Source organism: Pristiophorus japonicus, chromosome 21 (assembly GCF_044704955.1).
Source record: "Pristiophorus japonicus isolate sPriJap1 chromosome 21, sPriJap1.hap1, whole genome shotgun sequence".
In the NCBI taxonomy this organism is placed as follows: domain Eukaryota; kingdom Metazoa; phylum Chordata; class Chondrichthyes; family Pristiophoridae; genus Pristiophorus; species Pristiophorus japonicus.
In genome coordinates, this window is record NC_091997.1 from 38,801,126 (window position 1) to 38,816,241 (window position 15,116).

Genomic DNA, 15,116 nt, shown 5'->3' on the forward strand with positions numbered 1-15,116 from the left:
CTACTTCTCACCCTATCAGCATATCCTTGTATTCCTTTCTCCTTCAAATATTTACCTAGCTACCCATTAAATGCATGATTTGGATAAAGGAATAGAATGAGGTCTTTGGATCTGAAAATGACAAATTGGAATACTTTCTTACTGATGTGGGACTATAGAGGAGCAACAGGTTTTAGCTCTCCATGTACACGCATCATCAGGATTGCCGAGTTCACCCATAGTGTAACATTTCTGCTTTCAAGAATATTTAGAATTTAAACTTACAGAAGATTCCCTTTGCAAATGTGCAATAGAGAAGGCTCCTGTCCTCTGAAGTTAGTCCAGAAGGTAAAAAATATATTGTTAGTCAATCTTACGCCTTCATAATTTTCAGAGCCATGACGTCTTTGCGCAGAATGGACAGTTCCTCTTCCTGCTTCTTCTTCTCTTTATGCAGAAACTGGATGTAATCGATAGCTGCAAAAGACAAATCCACTTGCTGAAATATTGGCTCCAACCTTCTGTTTGAAAGAGATGCAGCCTCGACTCTATTCTATGAAAGTTTTTGTTTACAGACAAAAGAGGATTTCTTTCTGTTGTGTCCCCAGGTTCAAGTCGCAGATGTTAATTTCTGCCCGAATGACGGGACAACAACTGCAACGGATCCATGAAAATAAACTCCGTGCTCTACTATCAGGGCCCTTTCCTCTTATTTTATCACTTGTTTTGTTGCCAACTTACCGCATTTAATGAACAGTATTTGTGTTAAGAACATAAGAAATAGGAGCAGGAGCAGGCCATCTGGCCCCTTCGAGCCTGCCCCGCCATTTAATAAGATGGGCTCAGCTCCACTTCCCCGCCCGCTCCCCATAACCCTTCACTCCGTTATCAATGTGTTGCTGAATCTTTTGACAGTATTAAATGTGCTCAATGATGTTTCCTACATAAACTATTTCCTTCCCCATTTGGAAATGGCTGAATTTGAGAGTGTGTTTTTAATTTTTCTGTTGCCAATTAATTTCATTTAATATTCAGTTTCACCGTTTCGTTCAATTTTCTGAATAACTGCATCTCGCATAGGCCCACACAATGCACTTTACAGCACGGAATGCACATGTGCTTTAAACATTAAGAGGCGGAATCGTACATACTTTTCTGAAGAACTGTGGCTTTGCTCAGCTTCTGGGATCCAATCGATAAATCTTGCTGTTGGCAAGTAGGGACGATTGACTGTAAATCATCATATCCTTTCTGTGAGAGTCAATAAAAATAGTGCAGAGATATTCAGCTGACTAATTAATACATGTGCTGTACAAACCTTCGACTAAGCTTCAAAGCTCGTTTCTAAGCTTAAATCTCCCACCTTGATAGCATCCCGTCTCTTTTGTTCAGCCTGAGTGTGAGCCTGTCTCCGTCGATCTTTGTAAGTTTCTTTATACGCAAGTTCCTGCCTGTAGTCACTATCTTCATCATCTGCAGTTGGAGAACAATCATTGTCTGTCATGCATTCAGCTACAGAGGAAACAGAATGTTTCAATCACTTCATTAACAGGGAAGAAGCTTTTAGCTTTTTTTCTATGTATCAATTTTATTTTAGGGAATTACTAAAGGTACTCACAAATATTGCTGTTACACTACGGCTGATTAACTGCTATTAGCCTGTCCTAGTGTTAGACCTGCACTGACAAAATCCAGTGATTCTCTGGGTAAATGCCCCACAGAGCAGGAGGGTCTTAGGAGCAAATCTTCTGAATTAGTTGTGTTGAGATGAAGACATGACAATCGGGACGGAGAAAGGAGAAAACAAGGCTACCACTCCTGATTGCAGTCCAGTAACCCCCAACTGCAATTTTATTTTTTATATTCGTTCCTGGGATGTGGGTGCGCTGGCAAGACCAGCATTTATTGCCCTTGAGAAGGTGGTGTTAGCCGCCTTCTTGAACCACTGCAGTCCATGTGGTGAAGGTGCTCCCACAGTGCTGTTAGGGAGGGAGTCCCAGGATTTTGATCTAGTGACGATGAAGGAACGGCCGATATATTTCCAAGTCAGGATGGTGCGTGACTCGGAGGGGAACATGGAGGTGGTGGTGTTCCCATGCGCCTGCTGCCCTTGTCCTAGGTGGTAGAGGTCGCGGATTTTGGAGGTGCTGTTGAAGAAGCCTTGGTAAGTTGCTGCAATGCATCTTGTAGTCATGGTGCGCCGGTGGTGGAGGGAGTGAATGTGGTGGTGAGTGAATGGGGTGCCAATCAAGCGGCTGCACTGTCCTGGATGGTGTCGAGCTTCTTGGAGCTGCACTCATCCAGGAAAGGAGAGAGGATTCCATCACACTCCTAACTTCTGCCTTATAGATGGTGGAAAGGCTTTGGGGAGTCGGGAAGCGAGACATCATCGCAAAATACCCAGCCTCTGACCTGTTCTTGTAGCCACAGTATTTATGTAGCTGGTCCACTTAAGTTTCTGGTCAATGGTGACCCCCAGGATGTTGATGGTGGGGGATTCGGCGATGGTAATGTCGTTGAATGTCAAAAAGCGATGGTTAGAAGCTCTCTTGTTGGAGGTAGTCATTGCCTGGCACTTGTGTGGGGTGAATGTTACTTGCCATTTATCAGCGCAAGCTTGAATGTCATTCAAGTCTTACTGCATGTGGGCATGGACTGCTCCATTATCTGAGGAGTTGTGAATGGAACTGACCACAGCAATCATTAGCGCACATCCCCACATCTGTCCTTATGATGGAGGGTAGGTCTTTGATGATACAGCTAAACATGGTTGGGCCCAAGACACTGCCCTGAGGAACTCCTGGTGCTGTGATGATTGACCTCCAACCACCACAACCATCTTCCTTTGTGCTAGGTATGACTCCAGTCAATGGAGAGTTTTCTCCCTGATTCCCATTGACTTCAATTTTATTGGGGTTCCTTGATGCCACTCTCGGTCAAATGTTGCCTTGATATCAAGGACAGTCACTCTCACCTCACCTCTGGAATTCAGCTCTTTTATGCATACTTGGACCAAGGCTGTACTGAGGTCTGGAGCTGAGTGGTCCTGGCGGAACTCAAACTGGACATCGGTGAGCAGGTTATTGGTGAGTAAGTGCCGTTTGATAGCACTGTCGACGACCCCTTCCATCACTTTGCTGATGATTGAGAATAGACTGATGGGGTGGTAATTGGACGGATTATATTTGTCCTGCTTTTTGTGGACAGGACATACCTGGGCAGTTTTCCACATTGCCGGATAGATGCCAATGTTGTAGCTGTACTAGAACAGCTTGGCTAGAGGCGCAACTAGTTCTGGAGCACAAGTCTTCATTCAGCACTACAGCCGGGATGTTGTCGTGGTGCATAACCGTTGCTATATCCAGTGCGCTCAGCTATTTCTTAATATCACGTGGAGTGAATCGAATTGGTTGAAGACTGGCTTGTGTGATGGTGGGCACCTCAGGAGGAGGCCGATATGGATCATCCACTCGGCACGTCTCACTGAAGATGGTTACAAATGCTTCTGCCGTGTCTTTTGCACACACGTGCTGGGCTCTGCCATCATTGAGGATGGGGATGTTCATGGAGCCTCCTCCTTCTGTTAGTTGTTTAATTGTCCACCGGCAGGGGAGAGAGAGAGAGGGGCGCGGGGGTGGAGGTGGGAGGAGAGAGAGAGAGAGCGCGAGGCGCGGCGGGGGAGAGAGAGAGCGAGCCGCAGTGGGGGGGAGAGAGAGAGAGAGAGAGAGAGAGAGCGAGCGAGGCGCGAGGGAGAGGGAGAGGGCGAGGAGAGGGGAGAGAGAGAGAGGCAGTGGTGGGGAGGTAGGAATAGACACACTGGGGGGGGGGGGGGGGGGGGGGGAAGACAGGGAGCTCGTGGAAGACAGATCACATTTCTCGGAAAGCTCGGTGCATCAGGGACGTCGTTGGAGTTGATGAAATCCAGAAGTCACGACACTCACTATTCACTTCATACCCAATGAACCGGTTAACAATCTGTGACCTACACACAATGCCCCACCTATGGCGTCGGGGGTAAAATCGTGCACTTGCGCTGGGGTAAGGGTCTTCGGCTGGAACTTGGTGGCTTTTGTTGGCTTGTTCAAGATCTGTCCTCTCTGACTTCTAAAGTCAGAATGGATCGAATTACAATTTGCAAAGTCGGTCAGAACTTGGGCTGGGTTGTTCTCGTTACACATTCCAGGGGAACCTCAGCTTGTGGCTTATCCTCCAAGGGGACCAATCAGCAGTAGGTCATGTGATAATGGAGAGCCAATCAGAGACACAACGGTCATTTTATTAGTACAAATAAATGCGTCCTGTATTTAATCAACTGAATTTAAATTCCACAGCTGCCATGGTAGGATTTGAACTCACGTCTCCGCATCATTAGTCCAGGACTCTGGATTACTAGTCCATAAATATAACCACTATGCTGCCGTTCCCTTTGTACATACTGCAGTCAGGGAGCCTCCGATATACTTGGCCCAAGTCGCCTGAAGAATAGACACCACGTTGCCAGCAACAGGAACTCAACCTCCACAGAAAATAGCCAGGCTACTTTTTATAAAATGATTTAAATATTGTTTATAGTTTAAAATGAATAATAAAGTATTTTTTAAAAACTTTCAATTGTATAAATACAGGCTGACAGCAACAATGTAAGCACCAACATTACTAAACCGAGGACAGGATTTCCAATGAAACTGTGGCTAAACCTGCCAGCCCCTCAATCACAGGAAACATGCTGAGCACTGGACCCACCGTGAGCCAAAACACTGGGGAACACCTGGTCCCAGAAGCTAAATAGAATTAGCCGTGCAGTCAAGTGCCCAGCTCCCCTGCGACCTCAATCCCGGGGACCTGTTGATTCTTGGCATTTGCTCCCTGCGCTATTCTCCGAGGCTCCTTTGATGGTAGAATGCGAACCCCTCTCACCCAGTGGGGCTTCAAAGGCACTTCTCTTGATTGCCACTAACAATACTGAGAGAACACTAACATTTGGAAAAGCATGATTCAATCAAGCAGAGTCAGCATGGTTTTATGAAAGGGAAATCATGTTTAACAAATTTGCTGGAGCTCTTTGAGGATGTAACAAGCAGGGTGGACAAGGGTGAACCGGAAGGCATTCAATAAGGTGCCACATAAAAGGTTACTGCACAAGACAAAAGTTCACGGGGTTGGGGGTAATATATTAGCATGGATACAGGGTGGGCTAACTAACAGAAAGCAGAGAGTCGGGATAAATGGGTGATTTTCCGCTTGGCAAACAGTTACTAGCGGGGTGCCACAGGGATCGGTGCTGGGTCCTCAACAATCTATATTAATGACTTGGATGAAGGCACAGAGTGTAATGTAGCCAAGTTTGCTGATGATACAAAGATGGGTGGGAAAGCAAATTGTGAGGAGGACACAAAAAATCTGCAAAGGGATCTAGACAGGCTAAGTGAGTGGGCAAACATTTGGCAGATAGAGTATAATATGGGAAAATGTGAGGTTATCCACTTTGGTAGAAAAAATAGATAAGCAAATTCTAATTTAAATGGAGAAAAATTGCAAAATGCTGCAGTACAGAGGGACCTAGGGGTCCTTGTGCATGAAACACAAAAAGTGAGTTTACAGGTACAGCAAGTAATCAGGAAGGCAAATGGAATGTTGGCCTTTATTGCAAGGGGGATAGAGTATAAAAGCAGAGAAGCCCTGCTACAACTGTACAGGGTATTGGTGAGACCACACCTGGAGTACTGTGTACAGTTTTGGTCTCCATATTTACGGAAGGATATACTTCCATTGCAGGCTGTTCAGAGAAGGTTCACGAAGTTGATTCTGGAGATGAGGGGGTTGACTTATGACGATAGGTTGGGACTATAGTCATTGGAGTTCAGAAGAATGAGAGGTGATCTTATTGAAACATGTAAGATACTGAGGGGGATCGACAAGGTGGATGCAGAGAGGATATTTCCACTCATAGGGGAAACTAAAACTAGGGGACACAGTCTTAGAATAGGGGCCACCTGTTTAAAACTGAGATGAGGAAGAATTTCTTCTCTCAGAGGGTTGTAAATCTGTGGAATTCTCTGCCCCAGAGAGCTGTGGAGGCTGGGTCATTGAAGATATTGAAGCTGGAGATAGACAGATTTTTGAGCGATAAGGGAGTAAAGGGTTATGGGGAGCGGGCAGGGAAGTGGAGTTGAGTCCATGATCGGATCAGCCATGATCTTATTAAATGGCGGAGCAGGCTCGAGGGGCCAGGTGGCCGACTCCTGCTCCTATTTCTTATGTTCTTATGTTGAAAAGATACAAGGAAGACCTGCACCAAGGAAATGGGCATGCAGAAAAATTAGAAAGCAAAAACCCTAGAGGTGCACAAACTGAAATTGAGAGAGAAATGTTGAAAACAAAAGAGGTCAACATCCAGGGCACAGAACCAAGCGGCAGACTATGTCCCAACAAAGGGTCAATGCTTCAAACGCCAACCTGCCTCCCCTTTACCTGGATTCCCAACAGACCTACATCACCGATACCTCGTTCTGTCAAGCAACAGTCTGAAGTTACTCAGCGGAACTAGTGTCGGGAGCCAAAGGCAGAGGTCAGAGTAGGAATCAAACACTGAATTAAAGAACCATGCCGCAGGTCATTCACCCACGAGCGTCATCTTTGTTTGGAGTATCTGTCCCGCCACAGCAAGTTTGTGGGGCTAGTTTATTTGGGGTTTTCAGTTCTGGTGAAGTTATATTTTAAATGTTAACCTCTTTTCTCTTTAAAAACACTAACAGACCTGTGAACTTCCAGCATTTTTGGACTAGGTGGGCACTTGGAACAAGGGCTGCAGACATTGAACGCAGACAGGGTGCAGTCTAAGTGCGAGTTCTTTACCTGTGTTAGGCACAGAGGAGGCGCTGGTGGAGCCGGTGTTGGACGTTATGCTGTTTGCTCTCGACACTATGCTTCCTTTTCGAGTGCGGTCAGCAAAGAACCCTGGGAACAACAAATCAATGTGAGCAGGCCCTGTCAGATAACCTTCAATAAAATGTCCACGCACAGCCACAGAATTATGTTTAGTTAATAGAAAGACTTGCATTTATATAGCGCCTTTCATGACCGCAGGACGTCTCAAAGTGCTTTACAGCCAATGAAGTACTTTGTTGAAGTGTTGTAATTTAGGAAACGCGGCAGCCAATTTTGCCACTGCATGCTGCAAACTCCCCCAAACAGCAATGTGATAATGACCAGATAATCTGCTTTTAGTGATGTTGAGGGATAAATATTGGCCAGGACACTGGGGGAGAGCTCCCCTGTTCTTCTTTGAAATAGTGCCATGGATTTTACATACACCTCAGAGGGCAGACAACAACAGTGTGTATTTATATAGCACTTTTAACGTAGTGAAACGTCCCAAATCGCTTCACAGGAGTATTACGAGATTGAAAATTTGACACTGAGCCGCATAAGGGGAAATTAGGACAGGTGACCAAAAGCTTGGTCAAAGAGGTAGGTTTTAAGGAGGGAATTCCAGAGCTTGGGGCCTAGGCAACAGAAGGCACAGCCACCAATGGTTGAGCAATTATAATCAGGGATAACAAGAAATAGGAGCAGGGGAAGGCCATTTGGCCCCTAGAGCCTGTTCCGCCATTTAATACGATCATGGCTGATCTGATCTTGGCCTCAACTCCACTTCCCTGCCCGCTCTCCATAATCCTTTATTCCCTTATCAAAAGTCTGTCTATCTCCGCCTTAAATATATTCAATGACCCAGCCTCCACAGCTCTCTGGGGCAGAGAATTCCACAGATTTACAACCCTCAGAGAAGAAATTCTTCCTCATCTCAGTTTTAAATGGGCGGTCCCTTATTCTGAGATTATGTCCCCTAGTTTTAGTTTCCCCTATGAGTGGAAATATCCTCTCTGCATCCACCTTGTCGAGCCCCCTCATTATCTTATAAGTTTCAATAAGATCACCTCTCATTCTTCTGAACTCCAATGAGTATAGGCCCAACCTATCTTCATAAGTCAACCCCCTCATCTCCGGAATCAACCTCGTGAACCTTCTCTGAAAAGCCTCCAATGCAAGTATATCCTTCCTTAAATACGGAGACCAAAACTGTACACAGTACTCCAGGTGTGGCCTCACCAATACCCTGTACGGTTGTAGCAGGACTTCTCTGCTTTTATACTCTATCCCCCTTGCATTAAAGGCCAACATTCCATTTGCCTTCCTGATTACTTCCTGAAAGATGGTTAAGAGGGCAGAATTAGAGAAGCACAGACATCTTGGGGGGTTGTGGGGATGGAGGAGATTACAGAGATAGGGAGGGGCGAGGTCATAGAGGGATTTGAAAACAAGGACGAGAATTTTGAAATCAAGGCGCTGCTTAACCGGGAGCCAATGTAGGCCAGCGAGCAAAAGGGTGATGGGTGAGCGGGACTTGGTGCAAGTTAGGACACAGACAACCGAGTTTTGGTTTACCACTAGTTTACGTAGGGTAGAAAGTGGGAGGCCAATCAGGAATGCATTGGAATAGTCAAGTCTAGAGGTAACAATGGCATGGATGAGGGCTTCCGCAGCGGATGAGCTGAGGCAAGGACAGAGACAGGCAATGTTACGGAGGTGGAACTAGGCGGTCCTAGTTATGCTGCTTAGGTATGTGCTCAAAGCTCATTTCAGGGTCAAATATAACACTAAGGTTGCAAACAGTCTGGTTCAGCCTCAGACAGAAGTTGGGGAGAGGGATGGAGTCAGTGGCTAGGGAATGGAGTTTGTGGTGGGGACCGAAAACAATGGCTTCGGTCTTCTCAATATTCAACTGGGTGTCATCAGCATACATGTAGAAACTGGTGCTGTGTTTTCGGATAATGTCGCCAAGGGGCAACAAGGAAATAAGGGGGTATGGGGAGCGGGCAGGGAAGTGGACCCGAGTCCATGATCGTATTAAATGGTGGAGCAGGCTCGCGGGGCTGTATGGCCTACTCCTGCTATTTCTTATGTTCTATGTAGATGAGAAATAGGAGGGGGCCAAGGATAGATCCTTGGGGAACACCAGAGGGAGCGATGCGGGGCAGGAAGAGAAGCCGTTGCAGGTGATTCTCGGGCTGCGATTAAACAGATAAGAATGGAACCAGGCGAGTGCCAGCCAGATGGACAATGGTTGAGAGGCGTTGGAGAAGGATAGAGTGTCAAAGGCTGCAGACAAGTCAAGAAGGACAAGGAGGGATAGTTTGCCGTTGTCACTGTTACAAAAGATGTAATTTGTGACTTTGATGAGAGCTGTTTTGGTACTGTGGCCGGCGCGGAAACCGGATTGGAGGGATTCAAGCATGGAATGACGGGGCCTCGGTTTAATGTCTCATCCAAAAGACGGCACCTCCGACAGTGCAGCGCCTCCCTCAGAACTGCACTGGAATGTTAGCTTTCAAGTCTCTGGAGTGGGACTGGAACCCACAAACATCTGACTGAGAGGCTCGAGTGCTGTCCACTCCACCGGTGACACTCCCTCATTTTTATACGAAGAACGAGGAGAGACAATATAAACCAAGGGTACAATTCTAAAGGGGGTGCATGAACAGAGAGACCTGGGGGTATATGTGCACAAATCGCTGAAGGTGGCAGGGCAGGTTGAGAAAGCGGTTAAAAAAAGCAAACGAGATCCTGGGCTTCATAATAGAGGCATGAGTACCAAAAGCAAGGGAGTTATGATGAACCTCGGCCACAACTGGAGTACTGCGTCCAATTCTGGGCACCACACTTTAGGAAGGATGTGAAGGCCTTAGAGAGGGTGCAGAAAAGATTTACAGCTCCAGGGATGAGGGACTTCAGTTACGTGGATAGACTGGAGAAGCTGGGGTTGCTCTCCTTAGAGCAGAGAAGATTTGATCAAGGTGTTCAAAATCATGATGGGTCCAGACAGAGTAGATAGAGAGAAATTGTTCCCATTGGCGGAAGGTTCGAGAACTAGAGGACGCCGATTTAAGGCGATTGGCAAAGAACCAGAGGCAACATGAGGAAAAACCTTTTTAACGCAGCGATGGTCTGGGGGTGGGTTTTTAAGGAACTCGGTAAGAAGATTGCAGATGCCCCAACTATAATCTTCTCTCGACTCAGGAACCATTCCTTTCCATTGGAAAATTGTGCATGTCACTCCGCTATTTAAGAATGTCGGTAGGGGGAAACCAGGGAATTATAGACCAGTTAGCCTAACATCTGTTGTCGGGAAATTATGAATCTATAATGAAGGATGGAGTGAGTGAACACCTTGAAAATTTCAGCTGATCAGAGAGCCAGGATGGATTTGCAAAGGGTAGGTCATGCCTGACGAACCGGATTGAATTTTTTGAAGATGTGATTAAATTGGTGGACATGGAAGGTCTATGCTTGTTACTTATATGGACTTCCAGACGGCAGTCAATAAGAAATTGTTAGCTAAAGTTGAAGCTCAAGTAATTGAAGGCAAATTATTGACCTGGTTAGGAGATTGGCTGAGCGGCAGGAGACAGAGAGTAGGGATCCTATTTTCTATGTTTCTATGTATGTTTCTATAATGGACAGGTGCTGTAATTGCCAGGATGTGACTAGTGATGTCCCACAGTGACTTGCGTTGTAGCTTCAACTATTCATCATATTTATCAATGACTTAGCGATGATGGCATAGAAAGCCACATATCCAAGTTTGCCGGTGGCATAGATAGGTGGCAGTGTGAGCAGCGTAGAGGGAAACATAAAATTACAGAGATATTAATAGATTAAGTGAAGAAACAAAATTGTGGCAAATGGATTTCAATATAGGCAAGTGGGAGGTCATTCACTTTGGACCTAAAAAGGATACAACAGGCTACTTTCTAAATGGTGAAAAGCTAGAAATAGTGGCGGGCCAAAGAGACTTGGGGGTCTATGAACACAGATCATTAAAATGTCATGAACAGATGCAGAAAATAATCAAAAAGACTAATGGAATGCTTGGCTTGATATCTGGAGAACTAGAATACAAGGTGGGGCGGGGGGCTAGAAGTTATGCTGCAGCCATAAGAAGGCCGAGTTAGACCACACATGGACCACATTGTGTTCAGTTCTAGGCGCCACACCTTAGGAAGGATATATTGGCCTTGGAGAGAATGCAGCGTAGGTTTACCAGAATGATACCCGGTCTCCAAGGGTTAAGTTACGAGGAGCGATAACACAAAGTAGGGCTGTAGTCCCTGGAATTTAGAAGGTTAAAGGATGATTTGATCGAAGTTTTTTTTTTTAGATATTAAGGGGAACTGATAGGGTAAAGAGCAATAAACTGTTTCCACTGGTTGGGGAGTCTGGGACTAGGGGCCATGGTCTAAAAGTTAGAGCCAGACCTTTCAGGAGTGAAGTTAGGAAACACTTTTACATGCAAAGGGTAGGAGAATTTTGGAACTCTCTTCCACAAATGGCAGTTGATGTTGGGTCAACTGTTCATTTTAAATCTGAGATTGATAAATTTCTGTTAACCAAGGTATTAAGGGATATGGGGTTAGGTCACAGATCAGCCATGACCTTACTGAATGGTGGCCAGGCCCAAGGGGCTAGATGCCCTACTCCTCTACCTATGTTCCAAGGAATGAGATATAGAGAGGCAGAGGGGTGTAGGGAAGGAATTCTAGAGCTTAGACCTAGGCAGCTGAAGGCACGGTTGCCAATGGGGGGGCGATAGAAATCGGGGTTCGCAATAATTGCAGGTGTGCAGCACTCTCCAAGGGTTGTAGGGCTGAAGGAGGTTACAGAGATAGGGAGGGCCAGCCAGGATTGCATTGGAATAGTTCTGGAGACCATTAATAAGGAAGCAATTCTAGAGACAACAAAGGCATGGATGAGGGTTTCAACAGCAGATGAACAGAGGCAGGGACAGAAACGGCGATGTTACTAAAGTGGATGTAGGCGAGAGGATATGTGGCACCAAGATTGCGAACAGTCTGGTTCAGCCTCAGACAGTGGCCACTGAGAGGGATGGAGTCAGTGGTTAGGGAACGGAGTTTGTGGCGGCAATATTTAATTGGAGGAAATCTCTGCTCATCCAGTTCTGGATGTTGGATAAGCAGGAAGAGATGCGGGAGCGGGAAGCTATTACAGGAGATTAGAAGAGTAGGTAGGGTCTTAAAAGAAGTGACTGCAGAGATAGTGGATGCATTGGTTGCAATCTACCAAAATGCCCTGGATTCTGGAGAGGTCCCAGCAGATTGGAAAATCGCAAATGTAACGCCCCTATTTAAAAATGGATGGGGACAGAAAGCAGGAAACTACAGACCAGTTAGCCTAACATTTGTTGTTGGGAAAATGCTGGAGTCCATTAATAAGGAAGCAGTAGCAGGACATTTGGAAAAGCGTAACACAGTCAAGCAGTGCCAGCATGTTTTGCTGAAAGGAAAATCATGTTTAACAAAGTTCTTTGAGGATGTAACGAGCAGGTTGGATATGGGGGAACCAGTGGATGTGGTGTATTTGGATTTCCAAAGGCATTTGATGGGGTGGCACATAAAAGGTTACTGCACAAGATAAAAGCTCACGGGGTTGGGGGTAATATATTAGCATGGATGGAGGGTGGTCTAACTAACAGAAACAGAGAGTCCGGATAAATGAGTCATTTTCCGGTTGGCAAATGGTAACTAGTGGGGTGCTGCAGGGATCAGTGCTGGGGCCTCAACTATTTACAATTTATATTAATGACTTGGATGAAGGGACCGAGAGTAATGTAGCCAAGTTTGTTGATGATACAAAGATGGGTGTGAAAGCAAGTTGTGAGGAGGACACAAATAATTTGCAAAAGGATATAGGCAGACTAATTGAGTGGGCAAACATTTGGCAGATGGAGTATAATGTGGAAAAGTGAGGTTATCCACTTTGGCAGGAAAAATAAAAAAGTTAATTCTTTTTTAAATGGAGAGATGACAAAATGCTGCAGTACAGAGGGACCTGGGGCTCCTTGTGCATGAAACACAAAGAGTTAGTATGCAGGTACAACAAGTAATCAGGAAGGCAAATGGAATGTTGGCCTTTATTGCAAGGGGGATAGAGTACAAAAGCAGAGAAGTCCTGCTACAACTGAGCAGTCAGAGAAAGTCCACTAGGTTGATTCCAGAGATGAGGGGGTTGACTTATGAAGAAAGGTTGAGCCTATATCATTAGAGTTTAGAAGAATGAGAGTTGATCTTATTGAAAGATACTGAGGGGGCTCAACAAGGTGGATGCAGAGCGGATATTTCCACTCGTGGGGGAATGGAGAACTAGGGGGCTACTTTAAGAATAAGGGGTCGCCCATTTAGAACTGAGATGAGGAGGAATTTCTTCTCTGAGGGTCATAAATCTGTGGAATTCTCTGCCCCAGAGAGCTGTGGAGGCTGGGTCATTGAATATATTTACATAGAAAATAGAAAATAGGTGCAGGAGTAGGCCATTCGGCCCTTCAAGCCTGCACCGCCATTCAATAAGATCATGGTTGATCATTCCTTCAGTACCCCTTTCCTGCTTTCTCTCCATACCCCTTGATCCCCTTAACCGTAAGGGCTATGTCTAACTCCCTCTTGAATATATCCAATGAACTGGCATCAACAACTCTCTGCGGCAGGGAATTCCACAGGTCAACAACTCTCTGAGTGAAGAAGTTTCTCCTTATCTCAGTCCTAAATTGCCTACCCCTTATCCTAAGACTATGTCTATGTTCTGGACTTCCCCAACATCGAGAACATTCTTCCCGCATCTAACCTGTCCAGTCCCGTCAGAATCTTACATGTTTCTATGAGATCCCCTCTCATCCTTCTAAACGCCAGTGAATAAAGGCCCAGTTGATCCAGTCTCTCCTCATACGATAGCCCAGCCATCCCTGGAATCAGTCTGGTGAACCTTCGCTGCACTCCCTCAATAGCAAGAACGTCCTTCCTCAGACTAGGAGACCAAAACTGAACACAATATTCCAGGTGAGGCCTCACTAAGGCCCTGTACAACTGCAGTAAGACCTCGCTGCTCCTATATTCAAATCCCCTAGCTATGAAGGCCAAAAACCATTTGCCTTCTTTACCGCCTGCTATACCTGCGTGCCCACTTTCAGTGACTGATGAACCATGACACTCAGGTCTCGTTGCACCTCCCCTTTTTCTAGTCTGCTGCCATTCAGATAATATTCTGCCTTCGTGTTTTTGCCCCCAAAATGGATAACCTCACATTTATCCACATTATACTGCATCTGCCATGTATTTGATCACTCACCTAATCTATCCAAGTCACCCTGCAGCCTCTTAGCGTCCTCCTCACAGGGGGGGAGGGGAGGGCGGGGGAGTGAGTGAGTGAGTGAGTGAGTGAGTGAGTGAGTGAGTGAGTGAGTGAGTGAGTGAGGAATGACCCTGGTCCGAGGGGAGGCAGTCAAATGGGGCTCAAAGCACAGGAGCTCCACAAAACTGGGAAAACCTTTCACCAGAAATTGCAAACAATGGAGGAACCTCTTGCTCGGGGGAGACGACCCCTCCTCAGTGGGGAGGGGGGAGGGAGGAGGGAGGAGGGAGGGAGGGAGGAGGGGGAGGGAGGAGGGGGGAGGGAGGAGGGGGGAGGGAGGAGGGGGGAGGGAGGAGGGGGGAGGGGGGAGGGGGGAGGGGGGAGGGGGGAGGGGGAGAGAGGGAGGGGGAGGGGGGAGGGAGGAGGGGGGAGGGAGGTGGGGGGAGGGGGGAGGGAGGGAGGGGGGAGGGGAGAGGGGAGGAGGGAGGGAGGGAGGGAGGGGGGAGGGGAGGAGGGGGGAGGGAGGAGGGGGAGGGGGGAGGGAGGAGGGGGGAGGGAGGGAGGGGAGGAGGGGGGGAGGAGGGGAGGAGGGGAGGGAGGGGGGGGAGGGGAGGAGGGGGGAGGGGAGGAGGGGGGAGGGAGGAGGAGGGGGGAGGGAGGAGGAGGGAGGGGGGAGGAGGAGAGGAGGGGGGGAGGATGGGGGGGGAGGGGGAGGAGATGGGGGGGAGGGGGAGGAGATGGGGGGGGGAGGGGGATGGGGGGGGAGGGGGAGAGAGTGGGGGGGAGGGGAGGAGATGGGGGGGGAGGGAGGAGATGGGGGGGGAGGGGAGGAGATGGGGGGGAGGGGAGGAGATGGGGGGGGGAGGGGGAGGAGATGAGGGGGGGGGAGGGGGAGGAGATGGGGGTGGGGAGGGGAGGAGATGGGGGGGGAGGGGAGG

The 15,116-nt window shown here is 47.4% G+C and overlaps 1 protein-coding gene across 1 annotated transcript in view; it reads right to left on the reverse strand.

The window, feature by feature from the left end:
- Positions 1-15,116, reverse strand: part of mlx (MAX dimerization protein MLX) — a 37,131-nt gene that overhangs the window by 16,659 nt on the left and 5,356 nt on the right. The window contains exons 2-5 of the mRNA XM_070863921.1: positions 6,835-6,936; positions 1,343-1,491; positions 1,131-1,230; positions 357-456 (exon numbers count right to left, since the gene is read on the reverse strand). Of these exons, the coding sequence (XP_070720022.1) occupies positions 357-456; positions 1,131-1,230; positions 1,343-1,491; positions 6,835-6,936 (451 nt within the window). The remainder of the gene's footprint in view (positions 1-356; positions 457-1,130; positions 1,231-1,342; positions 1,492-6,834; positions 6,937-15,116) is intronic.